General features: G+C 43.3%; 1 protein-coding gene, 1 long non-coding RNA gene and 1 other non-coding gene across 5 annotated transcripts in view; 2 read left to right on the forward strand and 1 right to left on the reverse strand.

Annotated features, from left to right (window-relative positions):
- The window catches only part of LOC119485320 (E3 ubiquitin-protein ligase DTX4-like), a 39,705-nt gene extending 13,334 nt beyond the window's left edge, over positions 1-26,371 (reverse strand). Inside the window, exons 1-4 of one of the 3 annotated variants that reach the window (XM_037764829.1) lie at positions 22,781-26,371; positions 21,086-21,312; positions 8,180-8,394; positions 7,164-8,065 (exon numbers count right to left, since the gene is read on the reverse strand). In XM_037764829.1, coding sequence (XP_037620757.1) covers positions 7,164-8,065; positions 8,180-8,394; positions 21,086-21,296 — 1,328 coding nt within the window. In that variant the 5' untranslated portion in view covers positions 21,297-21,312; positions 22,781-26,371. Of the gene's footprint in view, positions 1-7,163; positions 8,066-8,179; positions 8,395-21,085; positions 21,313-21,556; positions 22,127-22,780 lie in introns of those variants that run through there. The other 2 variants (XM_037764828.1, XM_037764827.1) reach the window with 2 other exon arrangements.
- LOC119485321 lies at positions 1,479-19,816 on the forward strand. Its single transcript, XR_005206250.1, has 3 exons — positions 1,479-1,490; positions 10,062-10,069; positions 19,599-19,816. It is a non-coding gene; the product is annotated as an uncharacterized LOC119485321 (long non-coding RNA).
- On the forward strand, positions 23,872-23,944 carry trnat-ugu. The gene has a single exon. It is a non-coding gene; the product is annotated as a tRNA-Thr (tRNA).
- Positions 26,372-27,040: the final 669 nt, after the last annotated feature.

A 27,040-nucleotide genomic window follows, 5' to 3' on the forward strand; every position in this document is an offset into this window, starting at 1 on the left:
TATAGCCTTTACCTTTAACATGCTTGTCTATAATTGTCGTTCTAACCTCCCGAGACAACTCTCTCCTTAGCTTTCTGTGGTCCATGTTCAGTGTGGTACACACCATGATACCAAACAGCACAGTGACTACTTTTCACCCTTTAAATAGGCAGACTGACTGATTACAAGTTTGAAGACACCTGTGATGCTAATTACAGGACACACCTTAGTTTAACATGTCCCTATGGTCAAATCATTTTCAATCTTTTCTAGGGCTACCATCATTTTTGTCTAGACCAGTTTCATCAGTTTGTTTTTTAAAATGATTCTGTTGAAACACAATTCAAAAGCAACAGCTGATTTTCATTAGTTAATTTTCAGTAAATTTTTATTTATTATTACTTTTGTCAGTTTCAAGTTATTTCAGTGACCATTGTGGGGTTTTCTTTCTTTAATGGAAGAGTACCAACAATTTTGCCTACGTCTGTATATTTACCAAGAGTGTGTTCCAATCCACGTTCTTCCAGATGTACACTTCAATGTAGTGCACTTTGTGCCCTCTGTACTCACTTGAGTAGTGCGTGAATTTCAACGGGGTAGGGTCGTCTCAAATCGAATACTCTGCGGCGCACTGACCAGAAATAACGATCGCAACATTTGACCGCGGCTCGCTACCCGCCAAAATATCTTCTGAAAAAAAATGAAAGCAGAGTGGAAATTACGTTTCCAACGTCGTCGCCTACGCCTACGATGTGTCCTCCTGTTGGCTGAAAATGCACCGGTATGTTTACGTATTGTTTTGTTTTATGCTGTTATCTATGTATGTTTGAATAGTGGTCGTGGCTCCGCCCCTTCCGCTACGTAGCCAAGAGGGCGACAGTTGAGTGTGGAAAGTGTCCAGCGTTCCACACTCAACGATGTTAGGAAGTTAAACAGGTCATCTCTAATATCTGTTTTATATTGCTGTGAAAACATCTTCAAACTGTACTTATTCAAGTTTCTTGCCAAAGAAATTTTACAAGATTACATTTGAACACATCATGATAATGTTATAATTTACCATCGCAGATTTAAACACATCCTAATGTAACTCAATGGAATCTCCGCTAACGTTAGCTGTTAGCTCCATTATTTAGCCAAGCAAGGGGGTGTGCTGTGCTGTGCTGTTAATTAGCTCTCCTCCCGCCGATTATCTGTCTCGCACACTTTGCAGGGGGGCTCGCGAGAGTTTTCACATGTGTTCGCAACTTGTGGGTTACCCTCTAGACATGACCGTTGTTGCTCTCGGCCGCATGCACGAGACCCAATGACAGGTGTCTAGCTTGTCCACCTGTTGGATATAATATTTTGTATAGATTTATTTATAATATACAATAAATATTTTTATTTTATACAAGTTAGAGCCTTATAATTCCTACATACATACGATTTCTGTATTTCTCCGTCAATTATATTCATTAATTCAAGGGTTTATAAAAAAGCCGCGGGGTGTCGGTGGCCTACAGGTTAAAGTTGCTGACCGAGTCAACAATAAAGTCTCCAGGTCCGAGTCCAGCTGGGAACTTTTTAAGATATGTCATTGCACATTTGCTGTCCAATAAAAACATAGAAACATTCTCAAAAAAGACAACATTGAGAGGCCAAAGATTACATTTGGCCTTACTGATTAGACAATATATTACAATACTCAGCAAAGACGCCAGACAGTGGAGACGGTCACTCTGAGAACTATTTGTCAAAGTCAGATTTGTCTGTGTGCTTTCACCTTTTAAACTTGTCTCATTATTTCATTCTTATTCAGTCAAGGATGTCAGTTTCGTCCAAGGTTTCATTGACTCCGAGGTTATGTTTTCACTGGCGTTGGTTTGTTTGTTTGTTTGTCTGTCTGTTAGCAGGATTACTCCAAAAGTTTGCCATGGATTTGAATGCATTTTTTTTTTGGAGGGGTGGAGTGTAGCACAATGAACAATCCATTAGATTCTGGTGGCGATCCGGATTCAAAATTGTTTTTAAGGATTCCAATCAGCCTGAGCATTAAGACCACAGGGTATAACACATAACACAGAGGGATACGTGTGTGGATGTGTGGCGAGACATCGAGGGGCGGGAGCTGCTGGCCGACCGCGGTGAGAAACAAAAAAGCGGTAGATGACAGGATGAGAGACAACGTAGTGTAACCTTATACGGACGTAACAAGGCTGCTGAATGAGAGAGGCATCCGCCGATACGTTACACGGAAACACACCGTGTTAATAACAAGCTGACCACCTCACGGTACCGCCAGCTGTGAGCTCTGATCTGCTTTCAAAAGTCACGCACCTTGGCGGAGGTCTACGCTCTCCGAGTGCCATTCTAGCTCTGCATATTTTCTTTGAATATGAGAAATAGATTTAGAATTTTCCCCGTCTGTGGTTACGGCTCCCTCTACGGGCCGCACATGATTAACAATTATACCTTCTGGTGAACTGAACAGGTGCCGATACGTTCCCACAGCTCCTCTCTTATCTTACCTCTCTCTCCCAAAATACAGTGAGATGTTTAGTTATGGAGTTCTCTCTTTCTCACACCCCTTCCTGTTTATTTAGCTTTTCCTCAGTACGCTGTCTGTGCCGTCTCATTAATTCCTTTTGTCTCGTTCCTATAATCCCCCCACTGGGGAGAGAGAGCACACATTCTCCACTGCATCTCCCGTTAGGATTGTCAATATTTACTGTGTGTGAGAGAGAAGGACAATGTGTGTGTGTGTGTGTGTGCATTTGTTAAATGCCTCAACAGCCAGCCAGGCATGGCTGAGAGTGAGTGTGTCACCTCCCTCTCTCTCTCTCTCTCTCTCTCTCTCTCTCTCTGGTGTTCTTGCACCATTGTGTGATCAATCTTTGACAGTTTGCTGACTCGTTCTTTGTCTTGTAACCCCCACCCCATTCCCATGAAGCCCTTGTCTTGAGCGCTGTCTGAGTCTGAGACTGTCTATACACACACACACACACACACATAAATAAATCTAACTACACACCCCTCCCCTCGTCTGAATAGTGATTGTCTGGGGGAGGAGGGGGGGGGGGGGTAGAAACAATGCTGACTGGACCAGTATCATTGTCTAGCTCTCCCACCCACCTGAAAAAATATTCCCTTTACAAATATGATACCAGATCAACACTGGGCATCTAGCCCCAAACTCTACAGGCTGCTAAAACGGAAGCAGAGCCAGAGAGATTAACACAGTGAGAAATAAAAAAAAGACATAGAAATACAGAGGGAGGTTAAGAGATGGTGGGAAAAGAATATAGACCAGTGTGAGCAGAGAGAGAGAGAGAGAGGGGGAAGGAGAAGAGAGTAGAAAGAGGAGAAAACTCGCAGAGGCTCAGCATTGTGCTGCTAATGCAGCCCAGGCTCGGCTAATCCAACAAAGGTTACTGTGGAAACCAACAATGAGGCTCTGAGGGGCCCCGACTGAGGAGACGCGACAGGAGAGGAGCCAGGGAAGGAGAGGAGGGGGCCGGGAACATCAGACAGGGTTGAAGGGGGAGGAAAGGGGGAGGAAAGGGGGAGGAGGTCCAACCAAGAAAAAAAAGAAATCTACATCTCAGAACTATCTGACCTTGCTTTCAGTTTTAACACGATTATCGGCGAGGATCCCACCTTCGGTCGAAAATTGAAAAGCTTCACTTCCTGTACAGCTTCCTGTCGGCTTTTGTGAAACACACACACACACACACACACACACACCTGTTGTTTAAACGCATTAACGGGAAAGGCTTTCATGAAATGGCTTTAAGTTGGAAAATGAATCACTATAAAATCTAGTTTTTCTTTTTCCGGTCGCACAACTGAACAGAGGAAGTTGAGTTGTGACTGGAAGCTGATTAAAATCAGCCTCTGTGGTGAATGAGCAACACTTCCCCCCCCCACCTCGGTGTGACTGTGAAGCAGAGCGAAGCGGGACGACAACAGCGAGTGCAATCAGGCAGCACTCCCTGAGTTATGTAGAGTCTACAGTCATGTTACTGTGGCCCTGTCCAGACCTGGTATTAACATGCGTCTCCAGTGATCCGATCACAAGTGGACAGCTCTACGTACAGGTGTGAACGCACTGAAGACGCATTGAGATCAGATCTTTCAGACCACATTCAGAGGTGGTCTGGGCCACATATGGCCACATTCTTTTAGCAGTGTGTAGTGAATGTGTCCTGGGCCACATTAAGGACCGCCTACTCATCTGATGTCCCGCTGGGATCCGCGGGATCACTGCGCTCCTCAGGTGAACAGACAGGAGAACTGTGCGGGGGGAACGGACTCTCCGTCCAGTCTGCTTTTGTTTTGCTCCGCTAATCGACACATTCCTGAGATGCCGTCGTAATTAAACGTTTCAAGTGTCCACATATAAACCCGACTTCAGTTCAACAGTGTCGGCGTACGGTTTGACACAAATCGTTGTCAGTTTAGCTCGACCATCACGAGCTACTGCGACGCTAGAACGCTGCTACCATTCCTGGTGCGCTGCCAAAACTTTCCGGGTAAAAGTCACGCTCCAGAGTTGCTGTTCGGCGCGTGCGAGTAACGGCGTACCGAAAGGATGCCGCGGACCGAAACCGAACGTCCTGTGCCGAATGGTTCGTGTGAAATACGCGTACCGTTCCACCCCTAATTGTGATAGTATCAAACTGGGAGATAGGTGTATCGTCCCAGCCCTAGCAAATAGCCCCGATCACTTCAGAAGCTTTGACATCAACTTGATACAAACTCCAACTGAGTTCAAGTACATTCTTTAAACAGAGACACGAACACCGGAATCAACTGGAATGAGTGCCAGAGAGAGTGTGTTCAGGCTGAGAGGAGAGCAGTGTGGGAGGAGAGCGAGGAAGGCTGGCAGTTTGTTGTGATCGTTTTCATACAGCTCATTCACCATTCCTCCAGTTGTTATCTGCAGCTGGTTAAAAACGTCAGTCGGTTCGATGTGTTTTTGTATTTGTGTTTCCAGTTTACTACTTCTCCTCACGCTGTGTTGCCATCAAACAAGAAGACCTCAAGTTCCACTGAGACTCACAGAACTGTGTACAACAGCAGTCTGATAAATAAAGCATAGTGCTGGCGTTGGAGATTGATAGAGGTGTGAGAGAAAGACATAAGAAGACAGGTGAGTGTTGTTTTGACATCTGACTATGTTTGTCCCCTATCGGGAGATTCTCATGTTTCAGAGAATAGGCGTTAGTTACAGGCTACCACATTTATACTTTTCTTACATTTTTAGAAAATTTCAATTCAGCAAGTTTGTTTTTAATTTGTGTGTTCACATGATTCCTGAGGTCTCCACAGTGGCTTCCAACTTGAGTCTGTTAACCCCCCCAGCCAGTTTTACTTCCTGTTTTTTGGTTCTTTCTCAAACAGAGAATGAGCGTGTGGTTAATAGTCAAACGTAATTCATCACCATGGCAACCAGATTGCATCTTTTTTCAACCCAGTTTAGATGAATTTACTGTTTATCAGACCACTAATGAGACGAGAATTATCTCAACACACCGACTCTCTCTCTCTCTCTTCTTCACCGCCTCCTCCTGGCGAGGAGGCCGTCTGGCTGCTGCTGCACCGAGGAGCCGCAGCGCCGCACGCCGGCCACAGGGCACCGGAGGACGAATAGACATGTTGCAGATGTCCGCCATTTGAAATGCAGTTTCGGGGACGTTTTGTAGGTGCACCGTCCACCGCTCTCGCCTCACCTCCAGCACCGACACCGCACCGTTTATTTCTCTAACGGGGCTTTTCTGTGGTTTTCTGTTGGGCTGAAAGTTGTGCTTCCCGTCGTTCGGACCTGTTAGAGGCCCGCAAACCTCCGTTAATTTATCTCCAGCAGGAGGAGACGGTAAAGAAGAGAGCGAGTGAGAGAGACAGTCAGTGTGTTGTGTTCATTCTGCCGGTGGGATTTTGTGTAATTCACTGTGTTGATTGCACCTGTTCACCAAACACACAAATGCCATTGTGAAAATAAACAACACACTAAACTAAGGTGGAGGAAACTAAAGAATAAAATGAAAACCCTAAATTAGCTAATGCAACAAGTTGGGCTACTAGCTACCTAACTAGAAAGACAAACTGACAGACAGATAGACAGATTTATCAGTTTGCTGCTGTTCAGACTCAAACGAGCATGAGTGCACCTGCAGCTTGGAGGATGACCTTTGACCTGCGGCTTCTACTATAGTCATACGTCATATTCCCGTTTTAGCAACAACCTTCTTTTGTAACTTTAAGTTATTTGTCAAAAACATTTTGGGCAAACAGTGTGGCTGATCAACTTAGTCAGGAAATGACTCCAATAAATATGAAATATCATAGAAATGCCAAAATACACTTGAGGGGGGCTTTAAGTTGACGTCCCGAGTGGACCACTCGCAGAGCTGCTCTCCGCTCAGACCTTTGCACCGTGCACAACCAAATGGCTTTAGAGAGAGGGAGGTACTGCTGACCCATGGCCTTCACACTCGCTCGCCTGTCTTCTCACACAATCCTTTCCTCCCTCCACCCCCGCCACCTCTCTGCTCTACAGATGCCACTTCACAGATGGAAAACACACAGAAGGCTCGGCTGACTTTTGACACACACACACACACACACACACACACTGGCATAGATACATATTGCAAGTTAACAGTTACAAGTTCAGTTTAACATTTTATAACATCAGTTTGGCCAAAAACTATTTTTCCGAGTTCTTGTAAATTTGCCACCTAAATCTCAGCGTCTGAAATTAGAAGCTTTTTAATACCCCTCTCCTCTGACTCCATATTTTTTTTTTTTTTAACTACAATGGACCTAATATGACGTTGTATAACAAGCAATTGAATAAGTGTTTCAAATTTTAAGGTCACCAGAATTCACTATGACACATGGATGGAGGGTAGGTAGGTACGACTGAATCTCATTTGTCTCAGTATTTAAAATTCTTCCTCACAAGGCCTGTCACTATAATTACATCATTTACTCACCGTACGACATACGGAAATGACATCAAACATTTTTGCTGTTTTTAGTTTAAGTTTTTAGTAGGACTTGGGAAAATAGCATTTTGCGGCTAAAAAGGACGTACTTAGACTAAAATGGGAATGTTCAGATTTGAATACATAAGGATCACCACTGGGAAGCTACAGAATGATACAAAAAGAAAAAAAAAGTATGTTTTATTTACTCACCCCGATGCTATGAGCGCTCTGGACTGGGCCATTGCAATCCTCTGTAATGCTGGTCTGCTCAGCCCGGCTAAGCTCGATCTCTGTGGCAACGGGGCATGGCACACCGTCGCCGCGGACGACAGTGGGCGCTGCTGTGGCTTCATCACCATCGGCGATGGAGACGGCACGGGAGAGGGGGGCGTGGTCACGCCGTTGGCGGGGGTAACTAACGTGCCGGTTGGCACCGATTCACTGGCCGACAATGAGGAGTGCTTGGTCGGAATGGACGGAGGGATCAGGTTCGGTTTGGACGACGGAGGCTGAGGAGGAGGGAGGGACGGCGGGGGTGGCCTGTTGGAAGACGAGGAGATACCCAGAGAGGAGGTGCCCGCGGTGAGGGCAGCCAGCGACTGAGCGAAGAGCTGGGCGTTCCTTCGAGGAGAAGCGATGTTTCTGGAGATGGCGAGGCCGTGCGGCAGCGTCTGGTAGTAGTTGGAGTTGGAGTTGGTGTTCTGCTGCTGTCCTCGCCCCAGAGTGGCTGATTTCGACGGACTCAGAGGTTTAGAGGCGATGGGTGCTAAGTTCTTGGGCCGCTGCATGGTTAGTGAGCGTCTACCTAGAGTCTGTATCCCTGCTCCTCCTGCTCCTGCTCCTCCTGTATTGGTCTTCACGCTGAGAACCAGCATGCACTGCTGGCAAGAACAAGGCTGGCCCAGTCCAGTAGCCTGTAAGCCCCCATTGGGGTAGACAGAGCTTCCAATTCCCATGCTGGCCCCCGACACCCCGACACCCAGCAGGGCTCCTGTTAGGCCTCCACCTCCTACACTGCCTCCTTTGGATATAGGGAGAGGACCGGACACTAGAGGATAGACCATGTCAGCACGTCTCTGGAGCCTCCGACACCTCTGGCTCTGTCTGTTCACCTGCAGGAGGACACAACGAAACATTAGTTTCATGACATTTCTGAGAATTAAAGGTATGGAAGATGTTTCAAGTTGATTTTATCACCGATGTCCACGTAAAGAATTTAAACACACCTGTGTCATGTTCTGGAAATCAATGAGGTAGCAGAAGCCGAGCGGCGTCAGGTCGAGGCAGGGCTGCTGCCGACTGTGGGCGCTCTCGATGGCGATGGCCACCTCCATGTCGTACGCCGTCCACGAGCCCGAGTCGTTTTCCCACTCCCACTGCCAGCCCTGACCTGGGGCCGAGGCCGGGTCATAGAAACTCCTCCGCACCGGACGGATGGTTCCTGAAATGGAAAGAAAGGACCAACTGTTAAACAATATGCAGACCACTAAACTTTAAGTTACATGGTCTCTGATTGTTATCAATTAGGCTACATGTAATACTCCAAAACTGACTACAATGTTACAGTAATTCTACTGATTGAACATTTGGGGCTTGGGTTACCTCTTTGCTAAATATAAGATTGTCAAGACTATGGATGTGTATTCCAAGTAAAAATATAAGCAAAAAAACATGCAGTTTTTTGAATGCAGTATAAATGTGTTATTTTTGCCTATTCTAAAATGGTTGTGTTTGAATATTTCTGCATACTGGGGTCCCTAAACAGTCTTGGAATTACATAAATTGGATATCACTGTAAAGCTGAGACTCTTGTGGATCCAATGAGCCCAACTGTATTCATGTGTGATGATGTTAGTCCCCATAGTAGCCATTTCATTGTAGTGAGACCATTTTTTGAAACTTGACCTCACTGTATAAAATGACCAGTGGTGACCTCTAGGATAATCACAGCCTCATGAACTTTTACAGCTACAAACTAGAGACCTAGAGCATTCAGAGGATGGATGGCTTTCCAAGGTATATTGACAATAAGGGGGTTTCTGAGCAGTTTACACAACAGAAGTGCTTGCCATCTAATCGCTGAAAAATGCAATTCTTGCAGAAATCTCAAAATGTCAAAAGTTTTTGATCCCAAATCACAGCATGGCTTTTTCTATGGTGTTCCTCAAGGTCTTGGTGTCTTAATGTAGTATTTTGGAGAGATTTTTGATCATTTTTATCAATTCTCCAGTGGTAAAAAATGGTTAGATTTAGCACCAAATCTGTGTAGCAAATGATATCAACCCAAATAATTGCTGCAACAACTTATGAGACATAATAGAGAATAGGGATGACCATCATATATTTCTACCATAATGTTCTAAGCCCTTATACACGTTTACAATTTATTTTAATTAATGACTTCATTACTTCTATTACTACCGAGCTTTCAGATGATGTACACCACTTCTATGTAACATCTAGTGTTGACCTGCTATCTCCCCCTAAACACTCCCTGTTCCCCCCTAAAAAAGACAAAAACGGGTCTGTTGTGCGTCTCAGAGGGTTAATTTCCTTTACAGAACCAATAACATAAATAAACATTTTTGATGAGTTTTATGACACTGTTTTAAAACAAATCTTTGACATCCCTGTACTTCAATTTCATGTCATTTATTGGCTGACATATATGCCTAAACTGATATTTCTACTATGAGCCAATATTGGTTATTGATTTATCAACCTGTCCGATTTATCGGTCGGGCTCTAATACATACCGTATATGGTATATTAGTGTTGTCACGATACTGGGTTTTCTAACTTGGATACAATACCTTGAAAAATATCGATATTCAATTTCCGATACAACGATTAGGTTTTTATTAAAGATGAATAGGCCTATAACAAAGCCAGTGTTTCCCACAGGAGTTTGTGAGACTATGGTGGGCGGATGCTCCCCCAGAAAAAAAAATTGTATTTGGAATCGGAGTGGAAAGTTGAATAGGTGCATTGGTAATATTAGTACATATGGGATATGAATGTATAGGATTTACAACAATGATTGGCTCAATTGTTTTCCACCCCAGGAAATATGTGTGAATATTGAAGATCTAAGAGCACCAGGGAGAGAAATGAACGTGAGTGAAATGTATGAGAGGGATAGAGAGCACAAAGAGGCCTATGGCAGGTGGAGAAAGAGACTGGCCATCTGGGCTTTATTGTTCTCTCTACTACTGACCCCTCCCTGCACACACACACACACACACACACACACACACACACACACACGCACACACACGCACACGCACACACACGCACACACACATACACACATACCCACACACACACACACAACATGACCAGCAGGCAGGCACATGTTACGGTCGGGTCATGCTTGATGCTTTACGCAGGAAGGTGTTTGTGCTGCTCTCACTTCTCATGAAACCTTCAACAGCAGCGGCTCTGTGGTAAAATTCAGCATCCGATATGAGCCGGCACTTCCTCTTTTTCCTCCTCTGTTTAGCCGATTCTAGACATTATGGCATATGGCTATAATGCACAAACATGTCTCATGTAGACTTTAAAAGGTGTAATTCTAATACAATAACACACTTTTTGTCAACCTTTTTGTGCTCTGAAAAAAAGCCGATGTCCACACACATACACACAAAGCCATAGCTCTGTAAATGGGAAACAAACAAAGTGGCTCGGACCAAGTTGTCTGTCAAAGGAAAAGACTATGGGAAAAAAATGACATGAAAAAGTGACTGCATGGTCAGTGTCGTGCCTCTGCTCATCCTGTCTTTCCATGTCCATATAACTTTAACTTCATTACATTTGTCATATACATACAGACACATACATGAAATGTGACCTCTGCATTTAACCCATCCTTCTTACATTTAGGTTGCTGTAAGCGCCCGGAGGTTTAGTGTCTCGCTCAAGGACACTTCGACATGCAGACAGTAGGAACCGGGGATCGAACCGCCAACCTTGCGGTTACACTGAGCTACAGCCGCCCCATATACGGTGCTTCATTTGTATATCAGGAGGTACCGTAACACGCGTATGCATGGAACGCATCAAAACCACAGCACGTGGCGCACAGACAACACCTACTGCAGGGTGCTGCTGTGCAGAAACTAAACAAGAATGACATAATAAGCAACGCTATGTGCAGCGTGTGTGTGACAGAAAATTATATTGCACGTCAGAACGTGAATCAGCTCTATTGTCAGAACATGACAAGACATGACCGATACTGTGCTAATGTACTTGTAATCGTAAAACTACTCTGATACAACCGCACCGACACTTTACGGCAACGCGACGTTAACCGACAATTTTAGTGCCTTGAATGCAGAGGTGCTGTGGGTGAAGTGCCGCCCAGCTGCGAGTCACCAGATCACCCCGTTCACGGTGCATCCTCGTGGACACCTGCAGCCACTTTAGTCTCCACCGCATTAACTTGTTTAGCTTCGAGGTTGTCAATTTATGCCCGACATACTCTGTTGTTCGAGTTTCCGCCAGTGTACTGCAAGCCCGGCCTAACATTAGTGAGTGTCCATTCGAGCGAGAGAGAGAGAGAGAGAGAGCGTGTGTGTGATGATGATGAGTATGAAGTCAGCAGTAGCTGTGAACGTAGCAGTGCAGTGTGTGTACAGTTTATTTATCCATGAATTAATGCTACAACTCCTCAACTCCTGAGGGGAGAGACCCAAGCTAAAGTGGTTTCATGTAGGGGTGTGAATCTTTCGGTTTCTCACGATTCTATTTCGATTCCTGATTCAACACACAAAGGCAAAAGACACCATTTATTCATGCTGAACTTGCACTAATAAACACAGAAAGTTTCTCACTTCTCACAATTTCTCACTTCTCAGTGACTTCAAGAATGATAAATTCAAGTCCTACAAAAAATAAAAACGCTGTTTGTTACATAAATAAAATTGGTTTGCCACCTTTTTATTTCTGAGAAACTTGCCAATTACAAAAATAAATTGTACACAAAACAACACTATAAAACTGGTATTTTGCGTGATAGAAATCTTGATTCTTACATGAATCAATTTTTTCCCCCACCCTAGTTTCATGCCCATAGCTGGAAGTCATCTGACGATTCAAACACCTTGCCCCTACGGTCCAAACTCAAACATTTAAACATGATAGATAGATAGATAGATAGATAGTAACTTTATTAATCCCGAGGGAAATTCAAGTTTCCAGCATCACAGTTCCATAGTGCAAAACATGTTAGTAAAAAGGCAGTGGAAAAGTTAGTAGCGCAAAGTACAAAGTACAAAGAAATATATACCAGATATAAAAATACAAGGAGATGAAGAAGAAAACTGTTAAAACTGAATATAGTGCAGAGTAACAGCTGTGACACACGACTATTCAAAAAGTGAATATAGTGCAGAAGAGACTATTAAAAGTGGGTATAGTGCATTTTTATCCGTCCTGCAGACTGTCCTCCTTTGTGTCGCAGCCAGGGAAAACACTGGAAACAGAAAAGCTAGTGACAAACGTATGGTGATCTATCCATGTTGACCATCACGGTGAGAGGTTGACCATGGCAAATCAACCCTCTAAATTGTGATGTGCTTAGTTTTTAACCAGGTTCTATTGGATTCACTGCCAGAGGTTCATGAATCACTTACTTTTGCATAACAGCATCAAAGCCAGCACAATGTAACGTCAAAATATCATCTTGGGCTCATTCGACTCTCCTAAATCAGCCACACATGCACATGAAAACTGTGTGACCTCATGACTTTGTGATTTTGTATCCACCCATCAGAGGAATAACAACATTTCCCTCGCCATCTCTATCATGTTTCTTTCCATTTCTGGCCCCTGAGACATGAGAAGTGTCCCAGTTTGAACCCAGAGTGATTTCTGTCCAAACCTGAACAAAGCCTAAAGGCAAATCAGATGAAATAGCCATTTCACTAATGATAACTTAAAGCACTTCTCAAAAATATTCCCTGACCTCCAGCTCCACTTCACTGCTCATCATCCTCAATCAGGCCTGAGTACCCTCAAGCAGCAGAGGGATGAGGGATGGTCGAGGAAATGAACAAACTCATATTTAGTTGGTGTCGGGGAACGTTTGAATTTTAACGATTCTGGTGCTGCTTATCGATTCCGGTACTTAACGGTTCTCGATTCTGATTCTTTGAGGGGGCTGTAACAGGTCACATGCTTAATTCACAGGAAAAAAAAAAAAATTATAAAACTCATATTCACCAAAAGCTTTATATATACTGTATATATGTGAACCAATATCCATTGGTATGGATTCCTTAGTGTAAATTATGTATCTGTAAATTATAATCCAATAAATGTGCATTAAAGACTGTAAAGTATAATCTAAAAATGTGCATTAAAGACTGATAATTATAATCTAAAAATGTGCATTAAAGACTGTAAATTATAATCTAAAATGTGTGTTAAAGACTGTAAGGTATAATGTAAAAATGTGCATTAAAATTCTGTAAATTATAATCTAAAAATGTACATTAAAATTCTGTAAATTATAATCTAAAATGTGTGTTAAAGACTGTAAATTATAATCTAAAAATGTGCATTAAAATTCTGTAAATTATAATCTAAAAATGTGCATTAAAATTCTGTAAATTATAATCTAAAAATGCACATCAAAGACTGTAAGAATTATCATCTAAATATCTAAAATGAAAATGACATCCCTGAAAACGACATACGCAGAACAATTTGTGGCAAATGTTAACACCAACGACAGAAAAATGAGAACTGACACTGAGATAAAAAAGGCCGAAACAGAAAATCGGTCTAGACGAAACTGAATCAAAAGCGGGATCGTTCTCTCAAAGGAAAAAAAGAGGATGGAGCGAGGAGGAAGAGAGAGTCGAAAGACGAAGTAGAAGCGTGAGATTAGAGAGGAACACAGAGACTGAAACAGAGAGGCTGAGCTCACTAATTATCTTGAGGGTCCAGCTGACCTGAGGTCACCAAGACTACATCTTCCAGCACATACTTGTTTTCATTAATTTCTTTCAGACACTCACTTCACTTCCTCTTGTTTTGTTTCCTTCTTTCATCACTTTCCTGTCCCCCTCTGTTCTTCCTTGTTTCCCCACTATTGATTTGTTTATCTTGATGTCTCACCCACTTTCTGTCTGATATCAGTCACCTTTTCGTCTGATCTTTCTAACACTTCATCAATATAAAATATTTACATCTTTCTTTCCTACATGAATAGAAATTCTCTTCTCTGACTTTCCATCCACTTCTTCACAGCTATATTTCCATACAACTGTCAAAACAATTTTACACCAACTTTTGTGGTGGGATATAGATATGTTTCCATCAGCGTGTTGAAGTGAATAAATCATCTTCCTTAACATGAAAACGTCAAAAGCTGATGAACTGATCACTGTGTGGAGTCTACAATTATTGTCCTTTAGCAAATATTAGTCTTTCTTCATGGCCTGGTTCCAGCCCTCTGAGTCACCGGCCATATCTCATATACATATACCGTACGTACTGTATGTGTGATGTTCCGTTGGTTGGAGAAACAGTTGACCAATCAGAGCTCAGACAATAACACAAATGGGTACATCTGCCTACATACGTAGCTACATCCATTCTAAATAGCGACAGTAAAAAGGAAAATGTGATCAGCGTGGATGAAACAGGTATTCGGGTTTTGTAAATCCTCTTAAAGGGATATTACAGCAATTTATTATTGCACCTTCATAAAGTTGTGGAACTTACATCATACAGATTTTATTAAAGAATGGATGGAATAGATATCCATCTATCAATCCATCTATTAGGGGTGTAACGATACGTTTTTACAACGATACGATATGTTTCACTTTCCATGGTTCTGATACGATTCAAGGACTATAATTGGCTCATCTGTTTCCTATACAAACACTGTTTAAATCATTTGTATATAGTAATCATGTAGTCCGCAATCAGTGTTCATTTGGGGTCTCTTCATACATGAAAACACGGAAAACTATTTTTAGAACTACGTTAGACTAACGTTAGTTGAATTTCTGTTTTGTCTGCTTTCCGGCTGGATACTTGAGGCTGATGCTGCGTGCACACTGATATCATAACAGGAAAAAAGGTCATTTTCTCTGAATAAAAAAACAATGTGTACGGAGAAAGCATCTGTGGGTGAAGCCGCCCTCATCAAGCGGATTGATAACACCTCGTCACGAAGTGACCCCAAAGTGACCCCAAAGTGAAAACCCTCCCGAACGGTTATACAACCGGGAGAGTGAACCGGAGCAACGTTTAACATTTCTTTACTAATAAAAGTGCTAAAAAATACTTCCATGTAACGATAGTGGTGCCTAAATACAAGGTGCAAATTCTTAGTATCGATACAATCAATTATTTACCTTGCAAATCGATTTAGATCGATATACGATATATATCTATTCATTCTCTGGCACTAATTCTGTTTTTGCATTTCATCTCTTTGCCTCCCTGCGAGCCCCTCTAAACCCCATCACATGAGAGTCACCAGCCGTAGGCAATCCTGTATGTATGTATGTGTGTGTGTGTGTGTGTGTGTGTGTGTGTGTGTGTGTGACTGCTGTGGTTTAAGTGTGAGCGCGTTAGTTAGGGTGAGTTTAGGTTTGGAGTGTTTAAAGGAACTAGAACTGAGAAATTCTGAGGCAATCTGTTGTTGCCCATAACTGAATTGAGTCGGATGCATGATACTGTAACGCAGCAGCGACATAAATATTTATCGATGCCTTCACATGCTTTCATATACATCCACTACTTGTATGTGTGTTGTCCCCCTGGAGGACACAGTAACCAGACATGCAGTGTTGCACAACAACAACAACTCCAGTCCACTAACTTGAAGCTAAGTTAGTTCTTCTAATCAAGCAATAGTGTGATTTATATAAATAATGTTGAAAGATAAAAATAATTCATATTTTAGTTTTCATGTATCTGCCTTGACAACTGGATGGAAAAAAATAGGTTACTGCTTTTCTCAGAACGATACAAAAAACACATCTTAATGTACAGTATTTTAAGCAAAAATATCCATCATTATTTTTATGGTTTCAAGAAATCCCACTTGTCTGAATGAAAGTCACCCAAGCCTTTATCCTTTCATTCTCCCCTCTGGGTTTTTCTGTCAGATCTTGTCATCTTTTTTTCAGTCACTTATATCTTCCTCCTTTCCTTCGACCTCAGCTCCTTTCTACACCTCTACATCTTTTTCTTCTTCCGGTAATATCCTTCCTTTGCTGTTTAATTTTCTGTTGCCCTCTCCACACTTTTTTCACCCCTCTCTCTCTCTCTCTCTCTTCTCCGACTTTGTCGTGCCGCCTCCTCCCTTCAGCTCGCTCTCTGTCTTTGTCTCTACTTTGTCTCACCTTGAAAGAGTCAACTCCCCTGAGTTTTGGTTTCAGAGTCAATTTTCAGCTTCATAAGAGTGTGAGAGAGAAGAGCAGAGAAAGAGGGTGATGGAGCAGAAAAGAGAAAGAGATAGCGAGAGATAGATCAGGTGGTGACATAAAAAGCGGAGGCTTCAAGACAAAAGAAGAAGAGACCCTAACCTTCACAGTCAAAGTCAGAAACTCTGTCCAGGATAGGGCTGACCGATAAATCCTATTTTCATCGTCGTCACGATATGAACATGCGCGATAAACGCATCGCAACAGGCCGTCTGAAACACGATTAATACGAAAAATCATTATATTTAAAGGGACTATTTGTAACTTTCAGAACTGCTTGTTAACAGAGACACCTGTGGCCGTTAAGTCAACGAAAGTCAGCGTCGGGCTCGCGCTTGCTCGCTCTACATAGACATGAACGAGCATCGCTCAAAACAGTGAGGCGACACACGTCAGCTAAAACCACAATATCACTCTATATTTCAGCTGCTTGGCGGTAATGTTAGCTGACCAGACGAAGGTCTTTCCATGAATCACTGCTGATCCTAGTGTAGGCTTTTCCTGCTTCAGGAAAAGCGGGTCGGTGCTGGGGCTGAAGCAGGAAGAGAAACGTTATTGCCTCCCGACTGCGCCCGCAGGGAGACACCGGCACCCGGTCGGAGGCGATAACGTTTCTCGCTGGGGAGCCCCATCACTTCACAAGACACGGAAACACACCTGTTCAACAAGCATAAACATGATGAAATGGTTAAACATATATGAAAGCTGCTCTGTCCGCAGTCTGTCATCCACTGCCGCTATGTTTACACAAGTACAGCGCGTTAGCGTGGTGTCTAACAGCGAAGTGTAAACAAGTGCAAATCATTTAGTTGAGTTGTGACTGACTTTAGATCCCTCTAGTAAGCACTGATCCAGTGTTTGTGTCCGAGGAGTTTATTGTGAAGGGAGGAACAGAAGGCGTGATATTGACGAGGCTGCAGACTACGGAGCCTCCGTGTTATTCATTTATTATCTTCATAAAGTACGGGAGCAACGTAACCCTCGGCTACACAAGCTAAAACTACATCTGGCAGTAGGCTGTGTAGTCTAACTGTTTAGGTTAGTTTGCCACGTATCTTACTGGTAAATGTATCTGCTGGCTGAGACAAATCACCCCCGACCCCCCCCCCCCCCTCCCTCAACCAGCGGTACCTATATATGTATATGTATAGCTAATATGCACACTTCAATATTTGTTTACTTATCACAGGTCATATCGTCATCGCAATATTGAACGATGTTATTGCAGATTGTCCTCATATCGTGCAGGCCTATTGTGTACGTGCGGAATGGATTAGGCACTGACAGTGTGTGTGTGTGTGTTTGTTTATGTTGTCAAACAAAACGTGGTCATTTTCATCACCGTTCATTCTAATATAACGAGGATTTTTCTTTCAACTCTCGTCCCAAACTAATTTTCATCCTCCCCGACCATATTTTTTTCGGCCCCCGGGATGACGGGGCGTCCTTGAGCTCCAGATATGATCCCGCAATTATCACGTGTTCTCGAGACGTCGTGAGAATCCAGCTGCCGTGCAAGAGCAGTATTTTGCCTCAGGATCCTAGAACTGGATCCTGAGTGGAAATGGCCCAACGTTGACTGCTCTCTTTTCCCTTCTCCGCCTTCCTTCCATCCTCCACTTTACTGAACTTGTAACAACGAGCGACCCCCAAACCTGACAACCACCTCCCCTCTGCCTCCGAGGTCTTTTCTGCTTCTCAAAACCCCTCAGACTTTCACTTTCCCGTGTGTGTGTGTGTGTGTCTCACAGCCACAATGGAGTAACTCACATCTGTTCGACAAAATCCAACAATGGTGGAGGAGTGAACGACAGAGAGAGAGAGAGAGAGAGAGAGAGAGAATACTGACTCCCCAATCATCTCACTCCTTCTGCAACAACCACTCCCACTCCTTCTACCACCCCCCACTGCACACACACACACACACACACACACACACTCGTATCTTTCTATCTGTCCCATGTCAAAGCAAAAACCGAAAGGCCCTTGGGACTTTTGCCTTATTGACGAAACTTAACACTTGCACAAGAGAGAGAGGGAGAGGAAGGGGGGAGAAGGTGAGAGACCCCAGGGAGAGGAGGAGAGGAGAGAGAGAGAGAGAGGGGGGGGGGGGGGGGGGCTACAGAGGGAGAACAACTAAAGTGAACTCTCTGCTCATCAGGCCTTGAAATATTCCATTCTTCCAGAATCAAGGTCTCTCTATTGCTTCGTGTCAGGAGTGTGCAGCTGCTGTGTGTCTGTGTGTGTGTGTGTGTGTGTGTGTGTGTGTGTGTGTGTGTGTGTGTGTGTGTGTGTGTGTGAAGTGCTAATGGATAATGGCTAAAGAATACAGCTAACTCAGTGATGCAATGGTCATTTGCAGCTGCTCCACACCATCATATTGTTGAATTTCAAACCAACACAGCCACCACACACACACACACACACACACACACACAAACACACTTTCTCTCTGTTTCTGACTGGCAGAAGTTCCACAAGGAGCTGAACCAATACAAGAGCTTATAAAGCAAATCAATAGATTAAGACTTTATCTGAACCGTGCACGGCTCGCGGTGAAAATAGGCGAGACCTTGATTCTCCAGAAGAGAAACGCAGCTGACACGCAGCCGAGCCGTGCGTCTAACGCAGGCTGTGTGGCTGCTCTAACCTGTTAACATGGACGCCGAAATAAACAACTACAGGTTCCGCAGCCGCCACGCGCTGCTGACGTTCCCTGTGTGGACGGGGCGTAATAATGTCTCTAGTGATTGTTTTGGTGACATATAAGGACAAAAGTTTATGGTTATCTCGCTAGTGGAAGATACCGCCGGCAAGCTACATGTCAACAAACTGTATAACGTGGGCTTCAGAATAAAGTAGTGCTTTGGGCGTTTATTTCCTTAGTGACCCTGTCTTTGGACGGTCTGAATGAGACAGCAGAGGAGGAGAGACAGGTGATCAGAGAGGGGAGAGGATGGGAGATGGGGAGACAGAGACAGGTGATCAGAGAGGGGAGAGGACGGGAGATGGGGAGACAGAGACAGGTGATCAGAGAGGGGAGAGGACGGGAGACAGAGACAGGTGATCAGAGAGGGGAGAGGACGGGAGGTGGAGAGACAGAGACAGGTGATCAGAGAGAGGAGAGGACGGGAGATGGAGAGACAGTCAGCTGCAGCTGGACTCAGTGCCTGTCGGAGGACTCTTTCAGTGTTTTGTCCTTGGCTTTAAAATTGTAAAACTCATCTTTACATCCAGTAACAATACAATAGTGTCCCCTCTTATGTTTTCTTCTGTCCCGTGTCTCCTCAGTCTCTGTCTTTCACGGTCTCTACCGTTGTAGCCAACCAACCTCATGACGTAACAGGTTAGTTAGTACTGCAATGGCGGCACTTTTGCCGTGAAAGTTAAAACGGAGTTTCTTTTTTTCTTTTAAATGCTGACATTTGACTTACGTTTGTTATATAATTGTTGATTAGAGTAGAAATCCATTTAGTAAATCAGCTTAAAGCAGAATTGGTTAGAAATGGAGCAAATATGATTAAAAAAAGTTATTTTTACAAAACGGTCACTATATCCTGACAGTAGTGCATGCATGAGTATTTCTCTCCTCAAATGTTTCCAGAATCATCTTGTAGTGTACTGTTTAACTGTAAAATGAGAAAGTTTGTGACCCGGCAGCCATGTTGAGATCAGTTGAGGAATTACTAAGCACCGCCCACAAGCCGGAGCACAGCCAATAGGAACTCTCTCTCTCTCTCTCTGAAATGACCTGTGATTGGTCAAAGTCTCCCGTCACGGGCTAGATTTTCTAAAGCCTGAAAACAGAGCCATTAGGAGGAGCAGAAGTCTAATATTCTCTCAGAACACTTGAATTACAATATGCTGAAAGGTTATTATGGACATTTTTGCCCAATGATGCCAAAAATATACTGCCTACTGCCGCTTTAACTTGGTTGACTGCTTCATGTCCCCTTTAAAAATAAATATATGCCGACTGTTTTCTCTGACTTTGTTGACAAAGGTAATCACCCCCCTATACTTTGAGCAGCGCTTTCACAAGTCGTTAGACCAGCTTACAAAACTATATCATTCTTATCGCCCACATTTGAATCAAAACTCACCAGATATAGCTCTGTATACTGTTTATGATCTGGTAAACATTAATCAAACTTCAACACACTGAAAAATACCCAGATGTGGTACTTTACAGTCTACATTCAGCCTAATATCTTAGACCTACACCCAGAAATGCAAGGTGCTATGCTTTGAAAAACAAAGTTGGTGTCTTCTGAAACATCTTTTGAGGATCGCAGGGCAGATTGACTTGAATCTCAAATAATATTCTGCATTTCTATATGAGGGGTCCAAACAGAAAAGATTACACCTTTATATCTTGTATGCAGCCATACAAGCGTATTTACGCAGTGCTATATTTTTTGGTCAATGACTTGAGGCTTTCAGTTTGTTTGAAAAGCCATGACCATAATAAGTAGCAAACAGCACACAGATGCCAAAGAAGCAGATTGTACCATAATGCACAACACCTCAAGGCTAATACCATTTTGATCCAGTTATAGCACTCTCTGTTACCAGGGGAGTTGTATGGCCCTGAACCCTTCAATAAAAAAAACCCCAAAACGTGACACCCCATGCACCGTGCATCCTCTCCCTCTATCGCACCTTCTCCTGTCTTACCTGTGTCCTGTCTGAACTGGTGCATGGACTGGAGATCTATGATGTACGGCGAGAGCCGGCTGTCCACCTGGCCGAGGACCACGCTCCCTCCGCGGGGGTCGCTGCTCCGGATGGCCGCCTCTATCTGGTGGGAGACGGCGGGGCTGTAGGGCCGCCACCGACCGTGCTCGTTCAGCCATTCCCACACCACCACGACAGAGGCCAGGAGCATGTTGTTACTGTTGGCCCTGGGGAGGAAAACGAAGGATGAAATGGCAGGAAAACACTGGGTTTGTTTGCCAAAATAAAGGCTGCCTGCTCGAAACCAGAGGCCAACCACACACCAAAACAAGCTGGCATATGCACACAATAGTCTCTTATATGGCGTTATCATATTTAATCTGGCCGTATGGGTGTCTTTTAACTTGTGATGAATACATATAGGCCGACTATACCCCCCAAAAGCCAGAACAAAGCCATTTTCTTTCTTACATGGAGCCGCGGCGGAGCTAACGCCGGGAGGAGAAGGCGACACATTCTTCTACGTAGATCCGAGCTGCTCGCATGGCCAGGCGGGGAAGGAAATCACAGTCCTCGCTCGTCTTTTGTTATAACACCGTAATACGTCGTTTTATCCCAGCAGCGAAGGAAATCCACAGTGAAGCGGCATAAATGTCGTCGTTTTATGTGTGTTTGCTAGTCCTTTGCTCCAGACACACCGACGATTAGCTTCTCCTCCTCCGACGGACGAGTGGTTGTTTCCCAGTGACGGCCTATTAGTGGATGTTTTGCCTCAGTAGAAGCCTCGTTGTGTGGGGTTTTCGTTGTTATTCCTCGTAGAGCGGGAGCTATATATGTCTACATCCCGACATAAGCAGCCACGGCTAGGGTGGAGATAGCAACAAGCTCGTGTAACTTGTGTTTTTCTCCCGTAGTTTTGGGGCGTAGCGTTACCGAAATGTTGAAGAAAGAAAGTAGTGGTTGGCTTCCAACAGCGCAACCTCACAAGTAACCAACCACTCTCCAACCAGAACAGGTTGAACTGGTCTCGAACTCCGGTCCTCTGAACACCACTGGATATTTACTACACTCACACAATGTAAACAAGCTCGTAGGTCCAGTGGACATTTGGGGGCCCAAGGCGGTGGCTGTTTGTTATTCAGATAAGTCCTGTTTTTAACAAAATAAAAAGCTCCGTGCTTGTTTATTCCTTTTCATGTGCACTCAAGAAGGAAATATCTGTACAGTAATGGTGTTTTAAGCCATCTATATCTCATTTTAGTTTATAGAAAATTAGCTTTGCATCAACTTGTTTGTTCTTTCTCCACATAAGCCAAAAATAATCTATTCATGCAGTTTGAATATATATATTTGAGTTGCAATTATTTTCTCTCATATATCAACAAGTCTTTCTTTCTCTAACGCTGTCTCTTTAGCCTACTTTTCCTCTTTTATCTCTTTGGTCCGAGATACAAGTCAGTATACATTATTATTATTATTATTATTATTATTATTAGGAATTTGAAGCGGCTGAACTCATATCACGTTAGTCATACTTCAGTTTGTAGTTGTTGTTTTGCGGTGTTGTTATTGTGGTTAAGCTGATCCTCTGTGAACACTTCGTTACAGGGTGTGCACCACTTTATCTGTTCAAACATGCAGAGTCCTTCCTCCCACACACACATACCAACACACAGAGAGAGAGAGCAGACGGACCTGAATCAAACATTCACCTGTTGATAGGAACTTGTGGGTCCACTCTCCTGGTTCGGGACACTTGACACAATCCAGGATCGCCACAGACTTCTTCATGAATTAAATCTGTCTTCCTCTCTGCTCCACCATGGCTCCTTCTTTCTTTCTTTCTCTCCCTGTATATACACCAGGTGGTCGCACAACGCCAGACCCCCACACACACACTTCTTTGTCTTTATATTAAAGTCCAAATAGAGAGGAGTTAGATACCCTGTAATGGGTTAAGGGTATAAATGGTGCGTCCATGATGAAATAATAAATTCCATGTTTACGATGCTGCTATCCTTTCGCGTCCATCTTCAACCAGCTGTGGGAGAATCTGGTAGGAGGCTATAGAGAGTAGAGAGGGGGGGGACAGCTGCCCCTCACCACGCCCTGTAGACCCCATAGTGATGGGGGGCCGACAGCAACCAATAGAAAGACCCCCCGTCTATTTATATGCCTTAAGGTTTGACCTATTGGACATAGGTTTATTTATTTGTGTTTTGTTTCTGCACTGTAATCCATATCCATCAATGTACACTTGTGACAGTGAGATATTATTAAAGTCATGCTGTAATGTGTTGCAATAAAATAAAATAAAATTTAATAAAATAAAACAAAATCTGCTTTTGCGTTTGCTGGAGGCTCTTACTGGTCTGTTTGAAGGTGGTGACTTGCTGCCACCTGGTGGATGAATGAGAGATCTCACATATAGCAGGCTCCGGTAGAAACCATTACAGGCAGTTTCTGACGGCGCTTATTTAACTTTATATCGTCAATTAATGCTAATAGACTACAGGTGTGCCTCACTTTATTACCCTATCTATTGTCAGTTGAATAGATGCGGTGTAAAGGTCTGTTGAGGGAAATGTGGGCTCACTGCGGGGGTGCATCAGGGGTGCATGGATGTGCGGGGTTGTGCGGGTGTGGGCCTGAAGCGTATCCCAGAGTGCATTGCGTGGCAGAGATTGTTTTTACCTGAACAATATTAAGAAATACATCGTAGCAATAGTTCAAAACTTGTTGAGACAACTATATAATCAAATGTGACGTCATAGGCGACTAACACGGGCTCCATAGCTCAGGGGTTAGAGCACTGGTCTTGTAAACCAGGGGTCGCGAGTTCAAATCTCGCTGGGGCCTACATTCCTTTTTCATTTTCTGTCATGGATATATTTGCGCATTCACTGCGTAAATTGTGGTAAACGTTTTTAAACGATTGTTTCGGGAACTTAGAAGCATCATAACTGTAAAAAAACAACAACACAGTACAGAGCAGCAGTTACACAAGCATAAATACAAGAAAAATACAACACAAGTTAAATAAAATAACTCACTTGTTCACAAATACCTAAATGACAGTTACATTAACATGTCATTTCGAAATCTCCACCTATGAAATGAAGGCTGTGAGGGATTAGAGACATCCAGGTAAATTTTATGGGATTGTGATCTGAAAAGGTAGCTGCTAAATAACTACAATCTTTTATTGTAGCCATCATATCTCGTGGTACTAAAAACATATAAATTCTGGAATATGTGTTATGTGTTCCTGAGTGGCAGGAAAAATCCTTTTGTTTCTGCCATACCTCAGTTATGCCTTATATCTTTCATACCTTGCTTTAGCACTGTGGCTGCTTTTGACAGTTGATTTGGGTGAAGAGTGATCCATTGAAGGGTTTAAAACAAGCTCAAAATCTCCACCCACAACACACTGACCCTCGACCGTAGCAAGCTTCATTAAAAAATATTGGGTCGTCATAGTTGGGTCCATATATATATTTACCAAGGTTACCCTGTTCATATTAAGTACACAGTCTACAAGCAGAAATCTTCCATCTCTATCTCTTTCGATTGAGTTCAATTTAAAACTCAGGTTTTTATTAATGAACAAGGCAACTCCTCTCGCGTTTGAGGAGTAGGAAGAGAAAAAAACATCACCCACCCAGTCCCTACGCAATTTCAAATGTTCTCAGTCTGTGAGGCTCTGTGTGGCTCTCTTGAATGAAAGATACATTAATATATTTTTTCCTCTTTATTGGTGAGTTGACTCCTCTAATGTTCCAAGATATACATGTCAATTGACCTATACTATTAGTTCAATAGATAAATGTACCAGCAGGATGTAAATTATTAATATGAGATCAAAGAATGTCAAAACCCCAAAACGTTAAACTAAAAACCTGCCTAGCAAAACCCAAAAACAAAACATTAGTGTAGGTAACTCTCTTAAAGTCCATGTAAAGCAAAAAAAAAAAATCCATTCCAGGTTTGTCACAACACAGAAAAATGTGTTACTAACCACCATGCCAAATTTGAATGATTAAAAAAATCGCCAAGTATATAAAATTAGCTTTCAAAATCATTGAAAAAGTAAGCAGTATTCTCTGCTCTGGCGGGTTAGTGACAGTCGCTCGGTGTGGGAGGATCCCCTCGCGTGACCTCTCCCCGGCACTCGCTGGCCCTCGCCGGGCGCATTTCATCCGAGGTGGTCGGTCGGCTTGGAAAGGCTCGGGGCAACGGTGGATGGAGGCTTCGTGGCTTTACAGCGCTCCTCCCACCCCCTGCTCGGACCTCTATTACAAGTGTACAGAAAAATAATAAATATACACAGGACATGGGATGGATTACAGTCATAAAAATACAAAACAAAAACAGTGATAAAAGTGCAAATGTTCAATGTGGGACTCAAACTCACAACCCTGGGATTATAAACTTCTTGCTCTACCGACTGAGCTAGCTGGGATAACCCTTGATGATGTCATGGGTTTCTTTTTTGGCTTTCCAAAACCAGGTTTGTGAAGACGGGTGGAGTTATGTTAAGGATGACTCCAGTGCGTCATCGAGCCATGATTTCAGCCCCGCCTAAAAAATCCTGAACACAAAACTGGTCAAAAAAACAGTTTAACGGTCTAACTCCACAATCCAGTACTACAATGTTCATAGCCTTTGCACATGTTTTCACTAATTATTTTCCAACATTTATAATGTGTTTAGAAACAAATCTCTGAATTTCCTTTACACGGCCTTTAAATCACTGTGGATACCTCAGCAACTGCTGAGATTAGGAATAAACTTTCATAACAGTTTGAACACAGAGACATTTTACATGTTAGGAGACCAGAGGTGAGGACCAGACAGGAAAAAATAAAATAATAATAATAATGTGTAAGTCTACAAGTATGTGTATAAGCCCTTTAAACAAAAATAATAAATTAAAGTACTGGGCTTCTTTTAGCTATACCTAAGTAATATTGGCCCCTCAGCATCATGGCCCAAGTTATTATTATAAATGAGAGGAGCAATAATAACTTTGTCAAGGTATGATCATACATCAGTCTCTGTCCCTTTCTCTTTTTTTCTGAACAGCTCTGTTCGTGTGAGTCTAGATGTCTCTTAACGGTGCATGACATCACTCTGATTGTTGTTACTCACTCTGCGGCTCCTTCAGGAACCTCTCAGCTTCAGTGGAGAAACATGTGGAAGTTGTCTGGTGTTTTGCTCTGCGGAGCGACATCTCTCTCCTGCAGCCTCCTCCTCCTCACGGCCGAGGAGTCTGTCTCTCCTGCGCTGCAGCTCCGGACAGAAGGACATCTCTCCGTCCCCCCTTGTTGTTGTTTAAGGTAATCTGTCCCTTGTTACCAGAAAGTGCTCGTCCGCCAGAGACTGATTGCCGTCCGCGGGAGCGCGCACACCCTCTTAAAGCTGTATCGCCCAGATTATATATATATATTTATATTGTTGTGACTGAAAGTTTGTTTCTGCCTCAGAATGACTTGATTTCATTCATGAGGATTATATTTGACAGATTTCATCCCACTCAGACCTTTTTAACTGGTGAAACTCCTTTAAAGGGCCATTACAACCCATGAAATACAGTTCTATTTCATTCTCCCTGACCGCCAGAGGACGGTGCTTTAGCACTGGATATCTCCATCTCGCATATGTGCAGGTCGAGTCATTATATCAACAAAGTCACCTGTGACCATGTGATGACGTAGGGCGCACGCCCCACTATAAAACCCTTACGTCATCACGCAATCTGTTCCTTCTATTTTCTCGCTAGTGAGTAAACTGATAGAAGGTCAATATGGCTCGTCGCTTGTAGCTTCGTAACCTGAGGGTTGGTGCTTTGTTTTTACGTCCACCAGAGGCTGCGACAAGCTAATATTTAAAATTCCATTATTTGTTTCTTCACACTTTGGCTCTCAAGGTTGGCAGTCTGTCATCAGAGTTTGC

Source organism: Sebastes umbrosus, chromosome 3 (assembly GCF_015220745.1).
Source record: "Sebastes umbrosus isolate fSebUmb1 chromosome 3, fSebUmb1.pri, whole genome shotgun sequence".
NCBI lineage: Eukaryota > Metazoa > Chordata > Actinopteri > Perciformes > Sebastidae > Sebastes > Sebastes umbrosus.